Source organism: Anneissia japonica, unplaced genomic scaffold (assembly GCF_011630105.1).
Source record: "Anneissia japonica isolate Jap-2015-1 unplaced genomic scaffold, ASM1163010v1 scaffold7731_len1735946_cov199, whole genome shotgun sequence".
NCBI lineage: Eukaryota > Metazoa > Echinodermata > Crinoidea > Comatulida > Comatulidae > Anneissia > Anneissia japonica.
Genome location: NW_022758997.1, coordinates 1,679,916 through 1,697,590, shown reverse-complemented (window position 1 = coordinate 1,697,590; position 17,675 = coordinate 1,679,916). Strand labels below are relative to the sequence as shown.

At 33.1% G+C, this 17,675-nt stretch overlaps 1 protein-coding gene across 1 annotated transcript in view; it reads right to left on the bottom strand.

Moving 5' to 3' along the window:
- Positions 1-1,745: 1,745 nt before the first annotated feature.
- Positions 1,746-17,675, bottom strand: part of LOC117125528 (3-hydroxybutyrate dehydrogenase type 2-like) — a 17,723-nt gene continuing 1,793 nt past the window's right edge. The window contains exons 2-8 of the mRNA XM_033272042.1: positions 16,119-16,197; positions 15,452-15,548; positions 13,968-14,076; positions 10,175-10,235; positions 9,244-9,416; positions 6,735-6,827; positions 1,746-2,886 (exon numbers count right to left, since the gene is read on the bottom strand). Of these exons, the coding sequence (XP_033127933.1) occupies positions 2,833-2,886; positions 6,735-6,827; positions 9,244-9,416; positions 10,175-10,235; positions 13,968-14,076; positions 15,452-15,548; positions 16,119-16,197 (666 nt within the window). The 3' untranslated portion in view covers positions 1,746-2,832. The remainder of the gene's footprint in view (positions 2,887-6,734; positions 6,828-9,243; positions 9,417-10,174; positions 10,236-13,967; positions 14,077-15,451; positions 15,549-16,118; positions 16,198-17,675) is intronic.

Genomic DNA, 17,675 nt, shown 5'->3' with positions numbered 1-17,675 from the left:
GGCTTTAGACTTGCCACAAGTCTCTAATTTATTGATTTTTCGTAGTATTAGAACATTTCAGAAAACGCCACCAGCGTCAGTTATATCGAGAAACTTTTTTGATGCGAATTAGAAAAATCCAAGAAAAAGTGTACTATGAAACACCAAGCAAATAGGTAATATGGAACACCATTCCTGTAGCACCAGTTTTTTGAAATGATATATGCCATTTCAGTGAGTAAAACAAACATTTTTGATATTTTGACCTTTGACCTCGTTTTCGAAGGCCATGAATTGATTATGAGCGTTTTTATTTATTTTATTTTCTTATTGTTTGTATAATTCTGTGCATTTTGACACCAAGATCAACCATATACCATAGCGTGTTGTTGTTCTTGAGATAATGTATTAGTATTTTAAGCAAGGGTCAGTGACCTTTGACCCCTCATAAACAAATTTCCGCGACCCTAACTTTTTTTTTTGTGGTGTATACTGGTATATATCCCTACACAAATCAGTTAAAAATAGCTTCTTTCTAATTTCGGCTAATTTTTGCATACTAGTAAAGTATTCCGGGTTAATAATAATAGTTACCTGTTACTGTAAACAGTGAGTTTAAATCTGCACAATGTAGGACTTGTGCAGGATATTTATACTTGCATTTTGGAAGCCACCAACCACTTGGACATAAGTGGGCGTTATTAGAACCCTTAAACACTAAGCGAATGTGACTTATACGGAACCCCTAATGGGACATGGTTAAAGAAAATATTAAACTATTTCGAGAAAACGAAATAATATTTCGAGGGAACGAAATATTATTTCGAGGGAACGAAATCATTTCGAGGGAACGAAATAATATTTCGTTCCCTCAAAATATTATTTCGTTCCCTCGAAATATTATTTCGTTCCCTCGAAATCATTTAGAGCAAACGAAATCATTTCGTTCCCTCGAAATATTATTTCGTTCCGTCGAATTTCGTTCCCTCGAAATAATATTTCGTTCCCTCGAAATATTATTTCGTTCCCTCGAAATATTATTTCGTTCCCTCGAAATACTATTTCGTTCCCTCGAAATAATATTTCGTATATGGAACGCCCACAGTGCCTTCGGCGTCGGCTGTTCGTCATGGGTGGTGCAAGGATTTTCCCAACGGTGGGGCCCGAGGTTCCCGGCTGGGGCTCTATGCCCAAGACAAAAGCAAAGTGGGTGTGGTCGAGCTTCGATTAAAAGGTTTTGACAGTTTATAAATTTTGTAGCGGAAACGGTTTGGTGTCCCTCGAGGTCGGGGTTTCAATCCCTCGCTCTGCATTTCGCTTGTGTCCTTGAGCAAGACACTTTATCTGCATTGCTTCTCTTCACCCAGAAGTAGGCCTATAAATGGGAGCCTGGTGGGGTTACATGCCCCTGCGCTGATTACCAGCAGCAACACTTAGCCTGTGGACCCAATGATTAGGGAAAAAGAACTTCAGTGCTTTGTAAAGTTAGGATCTACGCAGGATGGAAGGGCGACATCAACAAATGAATAAATATTCACAATTTTTTTTCTCTTTTGTGGGGTAACCCACCTTTATTTATTATCATTTTCATCCTTGTATTTAAGTCCATGTACATAGAATACCATTCTGTAATTATTTTTAAAAAAAATATAAAAACAAAATTGTAAATAATAATATTCACAGTTTGTGTGAAAAGGAAAGATGCTTGTTGACATAAAAAAAAAAAACCAGAAGAAATCAGTGTGTCTTGAATAATAGTAGAGCAAACAGCCTCTTTAATTACACACAAAGCAAAACGAAAAAAAACAAAAAAACAAAGGACAACCAGGAAAGTGATGTACAATAGCGGGCAGTGAAATTGTTGGCGTCACAGTTCAGAAACGATTACAGATTTCAGACGTTTTGCCGTAACCACATAGTTACCAACCGTCTTGCATTTTGTGTGACGGTCCCGCATTTCACAGTGATTTTGTTTGAAACACGCATTTTGCAAGAACACATGAGTAATCATAATTTGTCACGCATTTAGCACAGGTCCATGTGTGACAACGAATTATCACAAATTCAGGGGAAAATGTATTTAAGATTAGATGAAATTGGTTTTATTAAAAATATAAAAATGGTCATGCAGTAACTTGAGTCATTAGACAGTATTTAAGTAATCAAATATTTGTGTACATAGTTCAGGTGCTCAGATTAAACAATGAACATTGAAATTCAAATTGTATGTGGCTCTATTAAAAATATGTTTGTTATATGTACCTTGTGCTGTCAACAAATACCCCCTTAAATCTATTTTAAAACAGCTTAAAAATGCTCAGATCGTCGGAGCGCCAGGGGCCTGGACCCCACTGGGGCCCTGGCACACATTTCAAATCTCTCAGGTTGGTAACTATATGTAAGATTTGTGAAACTGAAAAGGCAACTAGAAATGCTACTTTACGCTGCACAATAAAAGCATAGCCTCCCCACATTGTGATTTTTCTCTGAGAATATGATGAGTACTATTTTGAAACCAATCAGTCTTACCAAGCTTTAGTTATCATGGTAAAAACAATTTTCTATGGGAATTACGATGGCATGGTAAATTTCCTCATTAATGACATATTAATTATGCAATTAGCATAATCACACACATACCAAAAACCATAGGCTACATTTGCTACTTCTCGCAGTTATTAATAAGTAATTACTGAAAATAACACTGGCATCCCAAAATAGGAGATACAATTTGTGGCATACACAGGAATGTTTTGGTTAGTAATTGTTTTAAAATTGTTTGTATAATTATGGAAGACTCCCTGTTCCCATAGCTTCACTTGGCCAATCCTCATGGAGACTTGTCTGAAGCACCTACAAAGTCCACCCACCATCTATTTTAACTTCAGTTCCAGAGATCAATTTCGACTGTAGAAAAACAAATGGAACCAATAAATTTAGCACAATGGTTTAGTATCAAATGGCACTTGTTAAAACAAAATAAAAAATATATATTATTAATAATAATAGTAATATTAAGTAATTAAAATTAAAAAAAAATATTAAATAATAATGGTGAAAACTACAGAGATTGAGTTGGTGATGCAGGTACTGTAAGTATAAAGATGATGAAAATATTGATAGTATGATAATGGTGATGATGTTAATGATGGTGAGTAATTATTATAATATTATAATCACGATAATAAGCAATTAGTAGAGCTCCGCATAGTACACTATAGGAAAATTATTATATGAAGGTTAGATTTAATGCTTGATAAAATTTCCTGAGGGCCTGCAAGGCCTGAAGGAAATTTTTGAATGCATTAAATCTAATGTAAGTATAATAATTTTCCATTTAGTGTACCATGCATGCTCTACTATTACTTTATAAGTGAATCTCCGTCTTTTAAATTTAGTTTTTTATAACCAACTGTTGTAGCAGTCATCGGTTGCTATAGTGATATGATCAGTATACGAGTGCGTATTTACATTTAGCTGTGCGTATGCTGATTTTTGCTCCTGCAGTACGCGTTTAACTACACATCAGCAGTAGAGTACGGATACGATGAATAACTATTGTGGTAGAAAGAACTTGTTTGTAATACTATTTTGATAGACTTTCGTCAAAGAAATAAACATTTCAGCATTCGAGAGAGAATACAGTCACTGACGTCCCTTTTGGTCGGTGCATGCATACAGGTAAAACCGTGCGATGATGTCATAACTAGGCCTAGGCTAGGCTACAGCCTTGTTTGTAAGAGGAGGTCTGTGCGGCCTCCTGTCTGGCCATAAGCCTACAGCTAAATTTGTTCCTTGAGTTTTTAAAATAGGTCTAGAATATTCCTATTAAACGTTCAGTTTGTTGTGTTTATGAGGGTCCATTGATTCAATGAATTCCTTTTAAATTAAATTGTTCATACTTAATATTGAATTTGAAGTAACTTTCTTCGGGTTCTAATTAAACTTGTTTTACAAAAGTAATTTTCAATTACAATTCAATTTTTATCGCGATGTATTTGCGGTGACGAAAAAAATAGGATTTTTTTTTGCACACGAACCTAAAAAAAATCAAGCCAAGCATTAATAGAAAAATTAGTGGACACTGGGGAATAGGCAAATAACATTGGGAGTTACAGTGATGACGTCACAAATAATAATTATAATTTTGTTGGTACTGGGATCATGATGATTATGATAATTGGGACATTTTTGATAGAGACGATGCAGTGGTGTAACAAAAAAAAATCCTCTGAGGCCCCTGGCTAAGGCTCCTTCAAAGCCCTACCAACTTGGGGAAAAGCCTAACCCTCTTTGGCGTATTTGACGTTTTATGGAAGTAATTTTGATGTGGATTTTTTTACAAGTTAGTGCTCTTTAAAAAGCTCTGATGTATGAGGCACAAATCCCGATAATTATCGCCTAGGATCACAGATACACCACTGAGGTGACATGGAGATATGCAGAGATAATCAAGATTATGATGGTGAAAATAATGAAAGATATTACAAATATGATGGTAACAGAGAAAATGCTATGATGGTAATAGCGATAATGGTATGATTGTGGCAGCAAGGCCAAAAAAAATGTTGTGTGTTTGCCCTCCTCCACCCATTCCTAACTCACTGAAAAAAAATAGAGGTGGAAAAACAAAAAAACTTGAAAAAAGGGGTTTTTTTTAGCTGTTTTCTTTACAATTAAACAAGAAATATTTCCTATTAAAAAAACAAAAACGACCCCTTCAACCCACCTGGATCCGCCACTGTTATGTGTGAATTTTGTTATGTTACTTAAACTTAAATTAATTCCAAAAAAGGTACAGCGTGTAACGAGGTATTTTAATGTTATTTTATTTCATTTCCCATAAATACCATGAGATTTCAATTACTGTATTTACGATTGTGATTAAATTAATTCAAAAGGGTATTTTTGTTTAATTTGGTTTTCATTGCCATAAATCAATTCCAAAGGGTTCTATAGCCTATAACAAGATATTATAATATTATTTTGGTTTCATTTCCGATATACCATGACATTCAAATTACCGCATTGATTGCCTCAATTCTTTCATTTGGATTTTCCTTGTAGTATAATTCTGGCATTAATTTTATTATTTATTTTCTAATTTTTAACATTTTTATTCACTGCTGTTGACAGACCAGGGTGTGTGCGGTAAGTTAATTAATTACGTTGATAACCTTTAGATGTTTCATCATCAGCTATTGCAGGTCCACATTGCATGTTGACGCCAAATCAATTTCATATCAATCTCATCTTTTCATCTTTTATGTTGTCTTCCCTTGTTCATTGCCATCCATATTAATAATAATAATAATACTATTAATTATTTTTAATATTATTTTATAATTATTTGTATTCATCCCCTTCTGCACTAGCTTGGCTAGGCCCTTCTCTACTTAACTACTGCCATCAGTGTGTAGCTATTTTTACGGGGTCAACAGAGCATGGGTACGGTATTTTGATAATACTAATAGTTAACCCTAACCCTCTATAGTGTATCTCTCAACACAATTAATGTGGAATAGCCTGGCTTTACTATTTGGCTTGCCCTACTACTTGAGTAGTAGGCCCTAGGCCTCTGAGGTTGTGTCGTCAGTTTCTGTGGTTATTTTTTATTGGATTGTCAATGCATAAGACTACGTACGCAGCTACGACCAAAGAGCCAAAATAACTTTTTTTTGCGCAATTCTCCCTAACGAACCTTGATGAACCTTGATGAACTGTAAAGATAGCCAAAATAGAGGCTTTCCCATTTCTATATCATAACCTCTCTCAGACGCTATTTGGTTCCTGAGATGTTTTTCGGTAACTGATACCCTCTTTGCAGACGCTATTTGGTTCCTGAGATGTCTTTTTAGTAACTGCGCATGCTCGATATTGCTCGACAACGACAACAACTTTCTCATTGCGCATGCTCACTGGCTGTCTAGCATTTTCAAGCACATGCTCACTGTGTTTTTATAGATAATTTACAGACATTCTTTGGTAACTGCAAATACAATTCATTTATAATATGAAATCAGCAGAAATGCAATTTAAATTAGTTAACAATAAAATGCCTAAATTGACAAAAATGTAAAATATTACGGACATTAAAAAAGTTTCACAAAAAAAAGATGATACACTGTTATATTAAACATTGCACTTCATAACTGAATTAAGTGTTTACCTAAATGATTTCCTTTGTACTTTTGAATTATTATTATTAAAAAATGCTAAGAATGATGATAATTTAAAGTTAAAAAGTTTGTGAATCCATTATTATTATTATTATTATTATTATTATTATTATTATTATTAATATTATTAATTATTATTGTTGCACTTTTCAATTATTACCATTATTATTATTATTATTATTATTAAAATAATATTAATGGCATGATGGCTAGTCAAAAAGTGAAAATAGTATGATGGTGATAGTAATCATGGTATGATGGTGACAGTGTTAATGCTATGATAGTGACAATGGTAATGTTATGATGGTGATAGTGATAATGGATGGTGATAGTGAAATGGTGATAGAGGCTATGACCATAATAATAATGATGGAGATTTTTATAATTATGATGGTTAACTGTTGATGCCAATGGTAATGAATGATTTCAACAGCAATGGTAATAACAACATTGACAGTTAATGATAATTAAATAATGTGTTGTAAAAATGTGGATGATCTACAAAACAATAATATTTTGGTTGTTATCAAAAGTATCAATTATCAAAATTATGAAGAAACTAAAGATTCACAATACCTCATCGGAAGCAAGGAAGACTATAAGGTTGGCAATATCATCTGCTTTTGCAAGTTCACCAGTAGGTTGGCGAGCAATAAAATCAGCTACTGCCTAAAATTAATAACAATTACTTTAATGATTGCAATTATAATCACAACAATAATTATAAAACAGATGATGGTACAGTAATTACAATTCATGATTACTTTAATGTTTTTCACATATAAAACTCAAATAACAGGTATGAAATAGTTTGAGCTGATTTCAATGGAGAATAATGGAAAACCTACCAAGTAACCATATTCAAGATGCACAACATATAAATACCTAGTTAACTTGTGAGAGTGTTCAAGTTATAATGCCAATGTTGAAATTAAATAATTGATTGCAGTAGAATTCCTATTATGGGGACACTTTCAGGACTTAAAAAGTGCCCCCTTAGGGGTTTCCATTGAATATAATTACTCCTATTCAGGGGACACTAACAAAAAATGTAAAATTGTCCCCTTAATAGGGGTTTTTTAACATGGTTTTATACAATTATATTTTTATTAACATAAGAATCAATTACAGTAAAATTAGAATTATTTTTTGCAATGCAAATACGATTCATTTATAATATAAAATCAGCAGAAATGCAAATTAAAAAGCAGGTTGTGCCAGCAGGCGGCAGGGAAGGAATTTGCCCCCCCCCCTCCAGTCGGTCAAGCCTGGACCTCCCTGCAGTTGAATCAAAAAGGTTAAAAGTATAATTTTTTTACCCAAATAACGTTATCTTGATTGCCAATTCCTAATATTGTGGTTAAGTGCACAATTTGAACCATGTACTAAGCCATAAAAACTCCAGTCGGCCCCCTTGGTTTGAATTGGACCCACCGTTGGACATGTTTGACCTCTTGTCGGCAAATTTCTGGAGCCACCACTGATGGACACAACAATAGTTTTATATGTTCTCAATATTATGCAATGTTAATGACCAATTTTTTGCTCCGATGAGGAGCTCTAGGAGTACCCTGATGATTGTGTGCTTTTTCACGGCTTAGTGAGTTTCAGCAAGGAATGTGCATTACTGCCATTACCACTTTCATACACTTTGTATGGATGGCGCATTTTGTTTAACCGTGCCATCCATGCAACGGTTTCATGCGATGGTTATAAGGAACCAAAGGCTGAGAGTTCGAATCGTGTCTTGTATTCAATTGTTTTTATTTTTTTCCAATTTTAAGACTTTCTTTTTTAATTTAAAGACGTTTTAATTTTGTACAAATTATTTAATCTAAATTTTTGAAAAATTCTCTCTTATTATGAGGAGATCTAGAAGTACTTGGCTGATTAATTAATTAATTACAGTAATCTTATTTTTTTGTGAAGTGCGCCAACAGCAAAGGCCTGTTACATACTGCCATTACCACTAAAGAGGGCACATCAGATAGATGGCGCGTTTGGTTAACAATGTGTTCTACTGAACCAAAGGTCGTGAATTTGAATTTTGTACAAGTGAACATTCTAATTATTTAAAAATTTCTATTTAATATAGCTCTTCTAATTTTTTTTTTTTGCCAAACAGCTTTTAAATATCTTAGAATGTTCATTTTAATATAAAAAAAAAATTAAACATGAGGCGCAATTCGATCTCATGACCTTCACTTACTTCCAACACAGCGTTAACCGACTGTAATAATAATAATAATAATAAAAGTGTAGTTTTATATAGCGCACAAATCCATCTAATGTTAGATGCTCAGGGCGCTTGAAATGTGGATTAGGAACACGATCAATGACTTTCTTCGCCCCTAAGGGTCCCTTCATGTCTGTGTAACCCGGTACCAGCAACTCTCGTCGTCCACCATTTATACGTGTCCTGTTTGTGGTATTAATTAATAACAATTATGAATGTGTACCGAAAACCCAACATAATATTAATAACTTGCGTCACTGTGTACAGTATTTAAGCATGGAGAATATTTAGTCCATGATTTATGCATTAATATACTCTACTGCCTCTATTATACTGCTCTCATCACAGCTTTTGCGATTACAAGAACATGTTTTTTTAAATATTGGGCTTAATATTGGATAGTTGTATCATGAATAGAGTAAAAACTTAAGAGACACCTGATCACATACACACTGTTGAGCTTTGGAAAAGTATTAATATTCACTAAAAAGTCTGGCGGTGGCTGAATGATACTATTTTTTCAAACCCCTGGCGGTCAGAGTGTTAATAGGGGTGTCCCCTGAATAGCGGTGTCCCAAAGGAGAGGTTCTACTGTATGTATTCTAATTTTTATGATGCACTACCAAAAACATTTTATAATTTTGTACTAATTCAATTAAAAAAATACATTGATGTTGTTAACAAACTATAACAATGTAATTTGCTGCCAAAAAATAAAGGCCTTTTTACGAATATGACTTGCTGAATACTTTATAGCTAATTATTGTTTGTGTGATTTTTTTTACAATTTTCTATGCATAATATCGTTGAAACTAATTAAATTTATTTTTTTTCCAATGACTTTATTACCTTTTCTTCATCACCAGTGGCTCTAATTCTATCCCGGAGAGAGGGTGTATCAACAGTACCCGGACAAACACAGTTGCAACGTATCCCTTTCTTGATATAGTCAGCAGCAATTGCCTTCGTCAGTCCAATCACACTTGCTTTCGTAGCTGAATATGCACACCTGTTTGGCACACCTTTCATTGGAAATAAATTTAATGTATTGATAATATTTTTACTTGTCTTTATATTTAAAAAGATGTCAATCTGAAACACATAATAATAATATGCAGAAATTTATAACGCGCAAATTCAAAAACATTATCAAAGGCACAGTGAACAACTAACCCAATTAAAGCGATTTTGTAAACAAATACATTTTCAGATTAGTTTTATATGAGTTTAAATTTGAAGATTGTGGAACAGAAAGAGGTAAAAGATTCCAAAGATAAGGTGCCCGAACAGAAAAAGAATGTACTCCATATGCTTTGAGCTTTTTCTTTTTTGAAGGGGCTTGAAAAAAAAATTATTGGAAGAACGAAGTGTACGAGTTGGAAAATATGGCGTAAGAAAATGCAGCAAATATGATGGCTGTTTAAAATGAAGTGATTTAAAAACAAGCAAAACAATCTTGAATATTATCTGTTGTTAAGAATGGGAAGCTAATGAAGGTCTTTAAGAATGGGGGTAATATCTATTTTACATGGAGTAAGCGAACATATCCTGGCAGCTGAATTTTGAACTTTCTGTAAACAAGCAAAATCAGGCAAACCGACAAGCAATGAATTACAATCACCTAAGTTAGTGGAAATAAAAGCATAAACTAAAGTTTCTGTGGACTATTTACAAATTCTCCAGATGTTTCGAATAAATAAAAATGAGGATTTACAAACAGAGGAGAAATAAGGAACAAGTGTGGGATCACACCTCCAGATTATCAAGACAGTTTTCTTACCTTTAATTGAACTAGCCGCTGATGACATGTTAATTATATTTCCTCCACCATTAGCAAGCATCTAAAAAATAAAATCAATTGCAATGATTAAATTGATGTGTTTTAGTTGTCCTTCCTACTATCAATAATAGGCAAGATTTTTATACTTTACTTAGCGAACCTGTTGCCTGTCAATAACATTGATTTTGAATATAAAATTAAAACTTTATTTTTGGCCAATTAGCCCACCCACCGCCAAGGGTAAGTGGAAATTTCAGAAAAAAATAAAAGTGTTTTCTTTATTTTTATTACGCCCGCCGCTGCCTTAAAATCCCCTAAAATAAGATAAGTATGTTTTCTTCCTAATTATATAAATTTTAAGCATTTAACCATCGCATTACTACACTGTTTACATTCACCGGTAAAATATTATTTGTTTTTTTCTCCGTCTGGATGTTTTTGGCAAATAAAAATATTATTTTCACAAAACAAGGTATATATATGTCTTGCCTTACCTTAAAAATAATAACAATAAATCAATAATAGCAACATGAAGAATATTATTTACAATAATGGTATTACTGCATTGTATATTTTATACTCTGTTCCGCAACCTTTTTAGCCTACGACCCAAATTATATGTCAAGCACTCGGACGCGACCCATCGAACCCGAAGTCAACAAAACGTCTGTCGTTTTATATGTGCGAGGGATAGCGGGAAGAACCACCCACTTTCTTTTGTGATTTGATTAAAAGATATTATCACGCACAAAATCACTACAGTATGTAAAACCCATATAAATTAAAATACAACTTTAAATACAACTTTAAATTACTCATTTAACAAAACCATGTAAGTTATGAAATTTCTTCAAGTTTTAAAGATTTTTAAGAAGTAATAATCTGCATACATTTTATTATAAATTCCTAGTGCTGCCAGAGATTTATGGGTTATGTGAAGACACAGACACATTCAACTTAAAAATGTTTTCTCATTATAATTTGCAGCTGAAAGCCTAACACATTGAAATGAACAAAACTAATACTTTAAAGTTGTCATTCCTGAAGTAAAAATGTTTTGAGAGTATATTTTTAACATGAAACTGTGATAACGCACGCATAACAAAAGTAAACTGATGCACTTGTCACACTAACTTTGCACTTTCGATTACTGTATTTAATTTCGTTTGTCTTCTTCGTGTTAAGTAAAGTTTTCACAACAACACGCCCTTTGACCCGTAGAACAGGCCTACAGCTAACTTTTTGCATAAAGTTAATTTTATCGAGCTGTTTCATGAAAATAATCACACAATTATTAATTAATATTCGAAAATAATAAGTAATATAGCTCCAGCGAAGAATTGCAAAATTCATGTTCTTTTAATTCACAATTGAAGAATTACGTTCGCCACTGGTGGCGCACCATTGAGGTCAACGAACTCAACTCGGGAAAAATTATACTGTTTGAAAGCATGGAGGGCCATGTTGTTGGTTATGCTGTATATATCTGTGAAAAACGGTGGAATGGCCGATGTTGAAAGATATTTAAAGGTATGTTGACTTCTTTTTTAAACAGTTTTATGTGATTGTGATAAAAAATCATATATTCTATATTCAATTTTGTGACTTGGAAATGGATGGTTTAGAGGCCTGCGCTGCCTGCACTCGATGTTACCTTACCTGGCCTAAGCCTAGCCGATTTCCTCGAGCCATTTTTTTTCCTGTACTAGCTAGGGCCTAGACTAGGCCTAGGCCAACCGTCCTTAAAATACCTTAGGTCTAGACCTCAGTTAAGGTTTTTGAAGTCAAGCTACGTACACCTAAAAAAGACTATCGATATTTTAACAAGAATTAAAAAAAATTAGGTTACATACATTTTGAGATAATATTTTCGTTATTTTTTGTTTACAGACTTGTTTGCCATGATTGAACTGCATCCAAATTCTGCTCTTCTCTTAGAAGCAAAGAAGCTACTAGACTACTACTACTGTTGAATACAATATTAAACTAACAGATGCCAGAAAATTGATGTAATCAATGATATTGATGTAGTAGGCCTAAGTGTAAATAAATGAATAATGTGCAAAGTTAGACTAGGCCTACTGTACAGATTAGTACAGTAGGTTCCAGAATTTATGCAATTTCATGGTATTAATTTACATTGTGTAAATAAAAATAAAAGGAAGAGCAAGTTAACCGTGTGTTTGATCATTGAATGTCAAGTATTTGTTATTATGAGTAGTTAAGTATTGGCTGCAACGCGACACGTTTTGTATTTGCAGGCGGCCAAAGGTTCCTGACAAAATCCCCTGCGAATGGAGTTCTTCAACTTGGGACCCCTGCAACGAGGTATTTAAGGGCGTTGTCGTTAAGCGGCTAAAAGGTGAGACAACCTACCTGATGCCGCACACTCTCTGATGCACACATATAATTTCAAGTGTCGTTAAAAGGGTATTAATGGAAGTGCAGTTTGGTGCTCCAAGTATGATCCTCATGGCATGACAGTTTTGAATTTTGTCGATGTTGTGTAAGCTGCTGGTAACCCATAATAAGGCACCATTAAGTCAATATGTGTAAGAATTAAAGTTTTCTTGCTTCTTGTGCTGAAGACCCCAATTCAAACCAGGTCAGCAACGGGTTTAATTGGAGTCTCATCGCTCATCGAAAGACAATGTTATATAGGTCATTTAATTTTATATGTTGTGGTTAAGTCGGGTGGAGCTGCACTGCAGCTGCTGCAGGTCCCCTGAAGCCCAGCCTGAATTTCCAATTTTGAATTTGAATGAGGACCAATAAACTATTTATTAATTATTAATTATTAATTATTATTATTATTATTATTATTATTATTATTATTATTATTATTATTATTATTATTATTATTATTTTCGGAGTAGAGTTGAATAGCTCAGTGCTTAAGATGCTTGCCTTATGATCCCAGGGTCCTGGGTTCAATTCTTTTCACAGCAGGACATTTTCTCAAGACTAAAAACAACTCCACTCCCAAAGCCTAATAATGAGACTTGGTTTATAAAGCATCATTCCATACTGTAAGTGGCGAGTGTACTTGCTGTTGGATGTGAAGGAAATAAAAAAAAAATGTATTATTATTATTAAATGTACATTAGTATGACATTGAGTAATTACTTTTGTGCTATATTGAACACTTTAAAGGTCCTGTTTTACACTTTATGTTACTTTTATTGATTGTATATTGTCATATTTAAGTTTGTTAACTTAAACAACATTAAAATAATAATAATATATATAATTATTTAATGACATAAAATAAGAGTTTTGAAGATTTGCTAAAAAAAAAAAACAGCTAAAAAAAACCCAGCAGAGTCAACAATAAATTATTCATCTTGTTTGATTATAAAGATGTACTGTCCCTTGAAAATGACCAAAATCATAAAAAATAATTTTTAAATTAACTTGCTCATTTTGCAGTAACATACAAATTATTAACTTGAGCATAGAAATTATTCAATTAAAAAAATATGTTCCTTGATTTTTTAATTGGATAATTATAAATAAAGATTAGTGACTGGAAGTTTCTATCATTTTTTTGCTGCAAAATGATGGTTTTTTGAATACACTAATTTCTATATGTTCAAGTTGATAATTTTTATGTTACTTCAAAATGGACAAGATAATTTCAAAAATGTTTTTTTATGATTTTCTTTTTTCTTGTTTTTTGCCTTGTTTCATGTGTGCATGTGTACATCAGAATACAATACTAGCAACATAATGCAAACATGTAGTGAGCAAACATGCATCAACGCATTCAAGACCGTAACATTTTTTGCCTTACCTTTGGTATGAATGCTTTACACATACGGAACATGGACTTAATGTTGATATCAAACGACAAATCCCAGTCAGATTCCTGAGTCTCCAACAAAGTGCCATTAAACACCCATCTGTAATGGAATAATCCATATACATAGAATTTGTGGGTACTGTATCTGAATTTGTTAGTGCCCAGGTAGTCATGAGACATGCCCTTGGTCCTTGGTCTACCAATACATAATGTTTTTAGCAGCAAATTTATAAAGATTTATATGGTAAAGAGTAGAAATCTGTGAGTGGATTTTAGCCCAGGTTCTTCTGCTGCCTGTGCAGACACAAATAATGTACAAATTTTTTATGTTAAAGAAAGGAATCTGTAAAGTTTCCCCAACCAGGAATCAAAACCAGGACCTTTTGCAATCCATGCAAAACCAACTGGGCCACTAAGGCTTTGTTGGGAATTCAAACTTAATTAGAAGTTCTCCACTCTAGTTGCACATGTGTGGAACAATAGTTCTCCATGAATTGCATATTTACTGTAGTGTACAGCTATAAATTTGATATGGCCTCATCTTAAGCATGATCTCCCGTAAGAGATACATTTTGTAAACAAATTATGGTACAATAACATAAAAATAATCACTAGACCTGGACAACTAAGTCTTCAATGGGAATTTAAATCCAATTAAGCAGTCATTCACAATTATTAACATTTTTGCAAGTGTACAAACAGTACTCTTTTTCAGTACCTGTCACTCCCTTCCGAAAGTGTACATAAAAAACTATGACATTCTAAATTTTTTTGTAAAGTCAACTAAACTACTGTAATTTTACATAAAAAATGTATATTTTAACCATGATTGCATTATAATTGATCACAAAAATCTATTTGTTTTAATATATATTGCATGTTATTTTGAATCAACATTTTCATGCATGGTAAAAGTGTACAAATTTGTCTACCCCGTCTCCCTAGCGTACCATTTGTACACCTGTTGATAATTGTGAAAGACCTCTAATGCAACCAATCTTTCAAACTTTCTTTGCACATGCATACAGTAGTTTACAGAGCACCTATCAGCACCACAAGTAACAGGGGTCAATATGAAAACCCCTATCTTAATAAAACAGACTTCAGAAAACATTTTTGATATAAAGGGAAAATTGGAGTTTTATAGTAGCAAAATTTTCATATATTCAAAGGCAGCCTATTTAACAGTAATTATACAATACTGCATTGTATAATTTACTGTACACAAAGCTACCAAAATAGAATTACATTTTTCAAAATTCATGTTACAGTAATAATTTCATTAGTTACATTACTAGACTGTGTAGACTGGACTAGACTGTTTTATGATTACAATTTGTATTGGGTTTTGATATTTAAAACCATTTATTTATTTTGACCATATGTATTATATTGAAATGTCAAGTATTATATATATTCTTTCTTTTCTAGAATAGCTGGAAGGGTCACTCTCTTTATATTTTAAATAATATTACCCTGCGCAGTTGAATAGCACATGAACTGTATCAATCTCTTTTGCAAGGGCATTCACATCTTCATTGCTGGTAACGTCTAGTTTTCTGGTGATGACACCTGCAAATTTTGGAGTGAAAAATCAAATGAAATTTAATTACATTTTTTTAAATTTATCATTCAGAATAAAATGGAAAAAAAAAACAAGATTACAATAGTGTTTAAAACAGAATCATCCTAGAAACCCAATAGAAGTTGTGTTTTTTCACACATGTAATACCGTATAAAACAGAATCGCAAAACATTTAACACAAGAGGTAATCAACTTGATAAACTTGATATAATATAGAAAATATACGATTATAAGAACCCTGTATAATTTTTTTTTTATAAATACAGTACTTGTATGTAAGATAGACAATCATTATGCCAAATGAATACGGTACATGTAAATAGGTACCTGTACAACTATAGTAACACAGAACAATATTAATTAAATGAACAAATTGGTAGGCCTATTGGAATGGTGTGAGGTTCTTAACAGAGACAAAGTAATACTCTATAGTTCTAAGAAAAAAGGTAGAACAATGTCAAATATACAATAAAGTATAAAAACATAAATTATTATTAATTTACACAAATCTCAGGATCATGCAGTACAATTCATTTTTAGAATTTAGGTAAGCATACCTTTAACTCCGTTTAATTCATTTAATTTTTCAACATTGATATCAGTTGCATACACAGTAGCACCTTCCTTTGCAAAAGCCTTAAAAATATAATCAGAAAGTGGCTAATATTAAACAAAAAAAATATTAAAATAAATATTGTATTGAACTAGTTTAAAAATAATATTAAAGTAATAAATGTGTCCCAAATCTGCAGTGTTGCAATACAGTGAATAGTTGTTTTTCAATATAGTATAGCCTTACAGTACAGTTCATGTGAGTCAAACCTAAGAACCCAGGGTTATATGAAAGCAAGATTCTTACTGCTGTCAGGGGCAGATTTACCTCCCTTTTGGGAGGTAAAAAAAAGAAAAAAAAAGAAAGAAAAAAAGAAAGAAAAATAAAAAAAATGATGATAGCCCACAACGCCTCAAATGTTATTTTCGGATTTCGCGGGGGGGACCCCCTAGGACATTGTTGTCTCGATCGGCCCAAATTTCGTACACCCCCCTTTCGGGCCCCCCCCTTTTGGACATCTCTGGATCCGCCCCTGGCTGTTGCCAGAAAAACATGTATTTTCCTCCTCAGACAACAACAAACATAATTAAAGAGCATTAAACAGTACTAATTAAATTATTTTTAGAAAAATGATAGAAAGTATTATTTAGTTAAACGGAACTGCTATTTTCTTTGTAAACCATCCAAATTAGGAAGTTTGACAAAAGAAAAAACTGGGAAACTCAGTGCATGAAAATTTAACTACTGTAGCTTGATAGAATTTATTCTGGGATATCAAATAAGTACGCAGAAATAGAGCAAGGCCTAATTATATGCACAATACACGGGAATGCATAATTGCTCATCAATATTTTTAAAGCAGTATTATATTTTTACACGTCGAGTCTTAAACAAAATGTAATAGAATGAATATTCTTAAGATAACGTAAAAGCAATGAAGTGCGCCCTCATCTGGAGGCACCACTGCGTAAATCAAAACATGGAAAGGGGGTTTCTCTGTCCCTGCTCCAGCGTGACCACTGCTTGGGTATTTACCCAAGATCTTGGGTATTTTGACTTGGTCTTGGGTTCTTGTTTTTCCGTTCAAATCCTTGGGTATTTTATTTTTACTAAGAAAATTAAATATTTTTGTCATAGAGGAAGAATTAAGAAGTAACAAAGTATATTTCAGTCCACTCAAAGATTCAAGTAAGCAAAACTCAACGAAGTGCACATAACATTGTTAATTGACTGTTAATTGCTATAAACATGGGTTCAGAATTGTTTATTTGTGATTTGTGTTGCCATTGATCTTACCTAATTTATGTATTACATAATAAAACTTGATCACTGATCTTCACTGATAACACTGGCCGACTGAGGGCGTATTTTTCTATCCGTGAATATTAATTTTACGAAGTGTCTATGCTTACGCCGAGTCATAAGCATTAGGTGGCTATGCTTACGCCGATCTATTGAGCATGCGCAGGGCTGGCGTAAGCATTATATAGTGGCTATGCTTACGCCGGATTGCTAGTCAACGTAAATAGTCAACTCGTTGATCTGCTTACTATTTCACGTT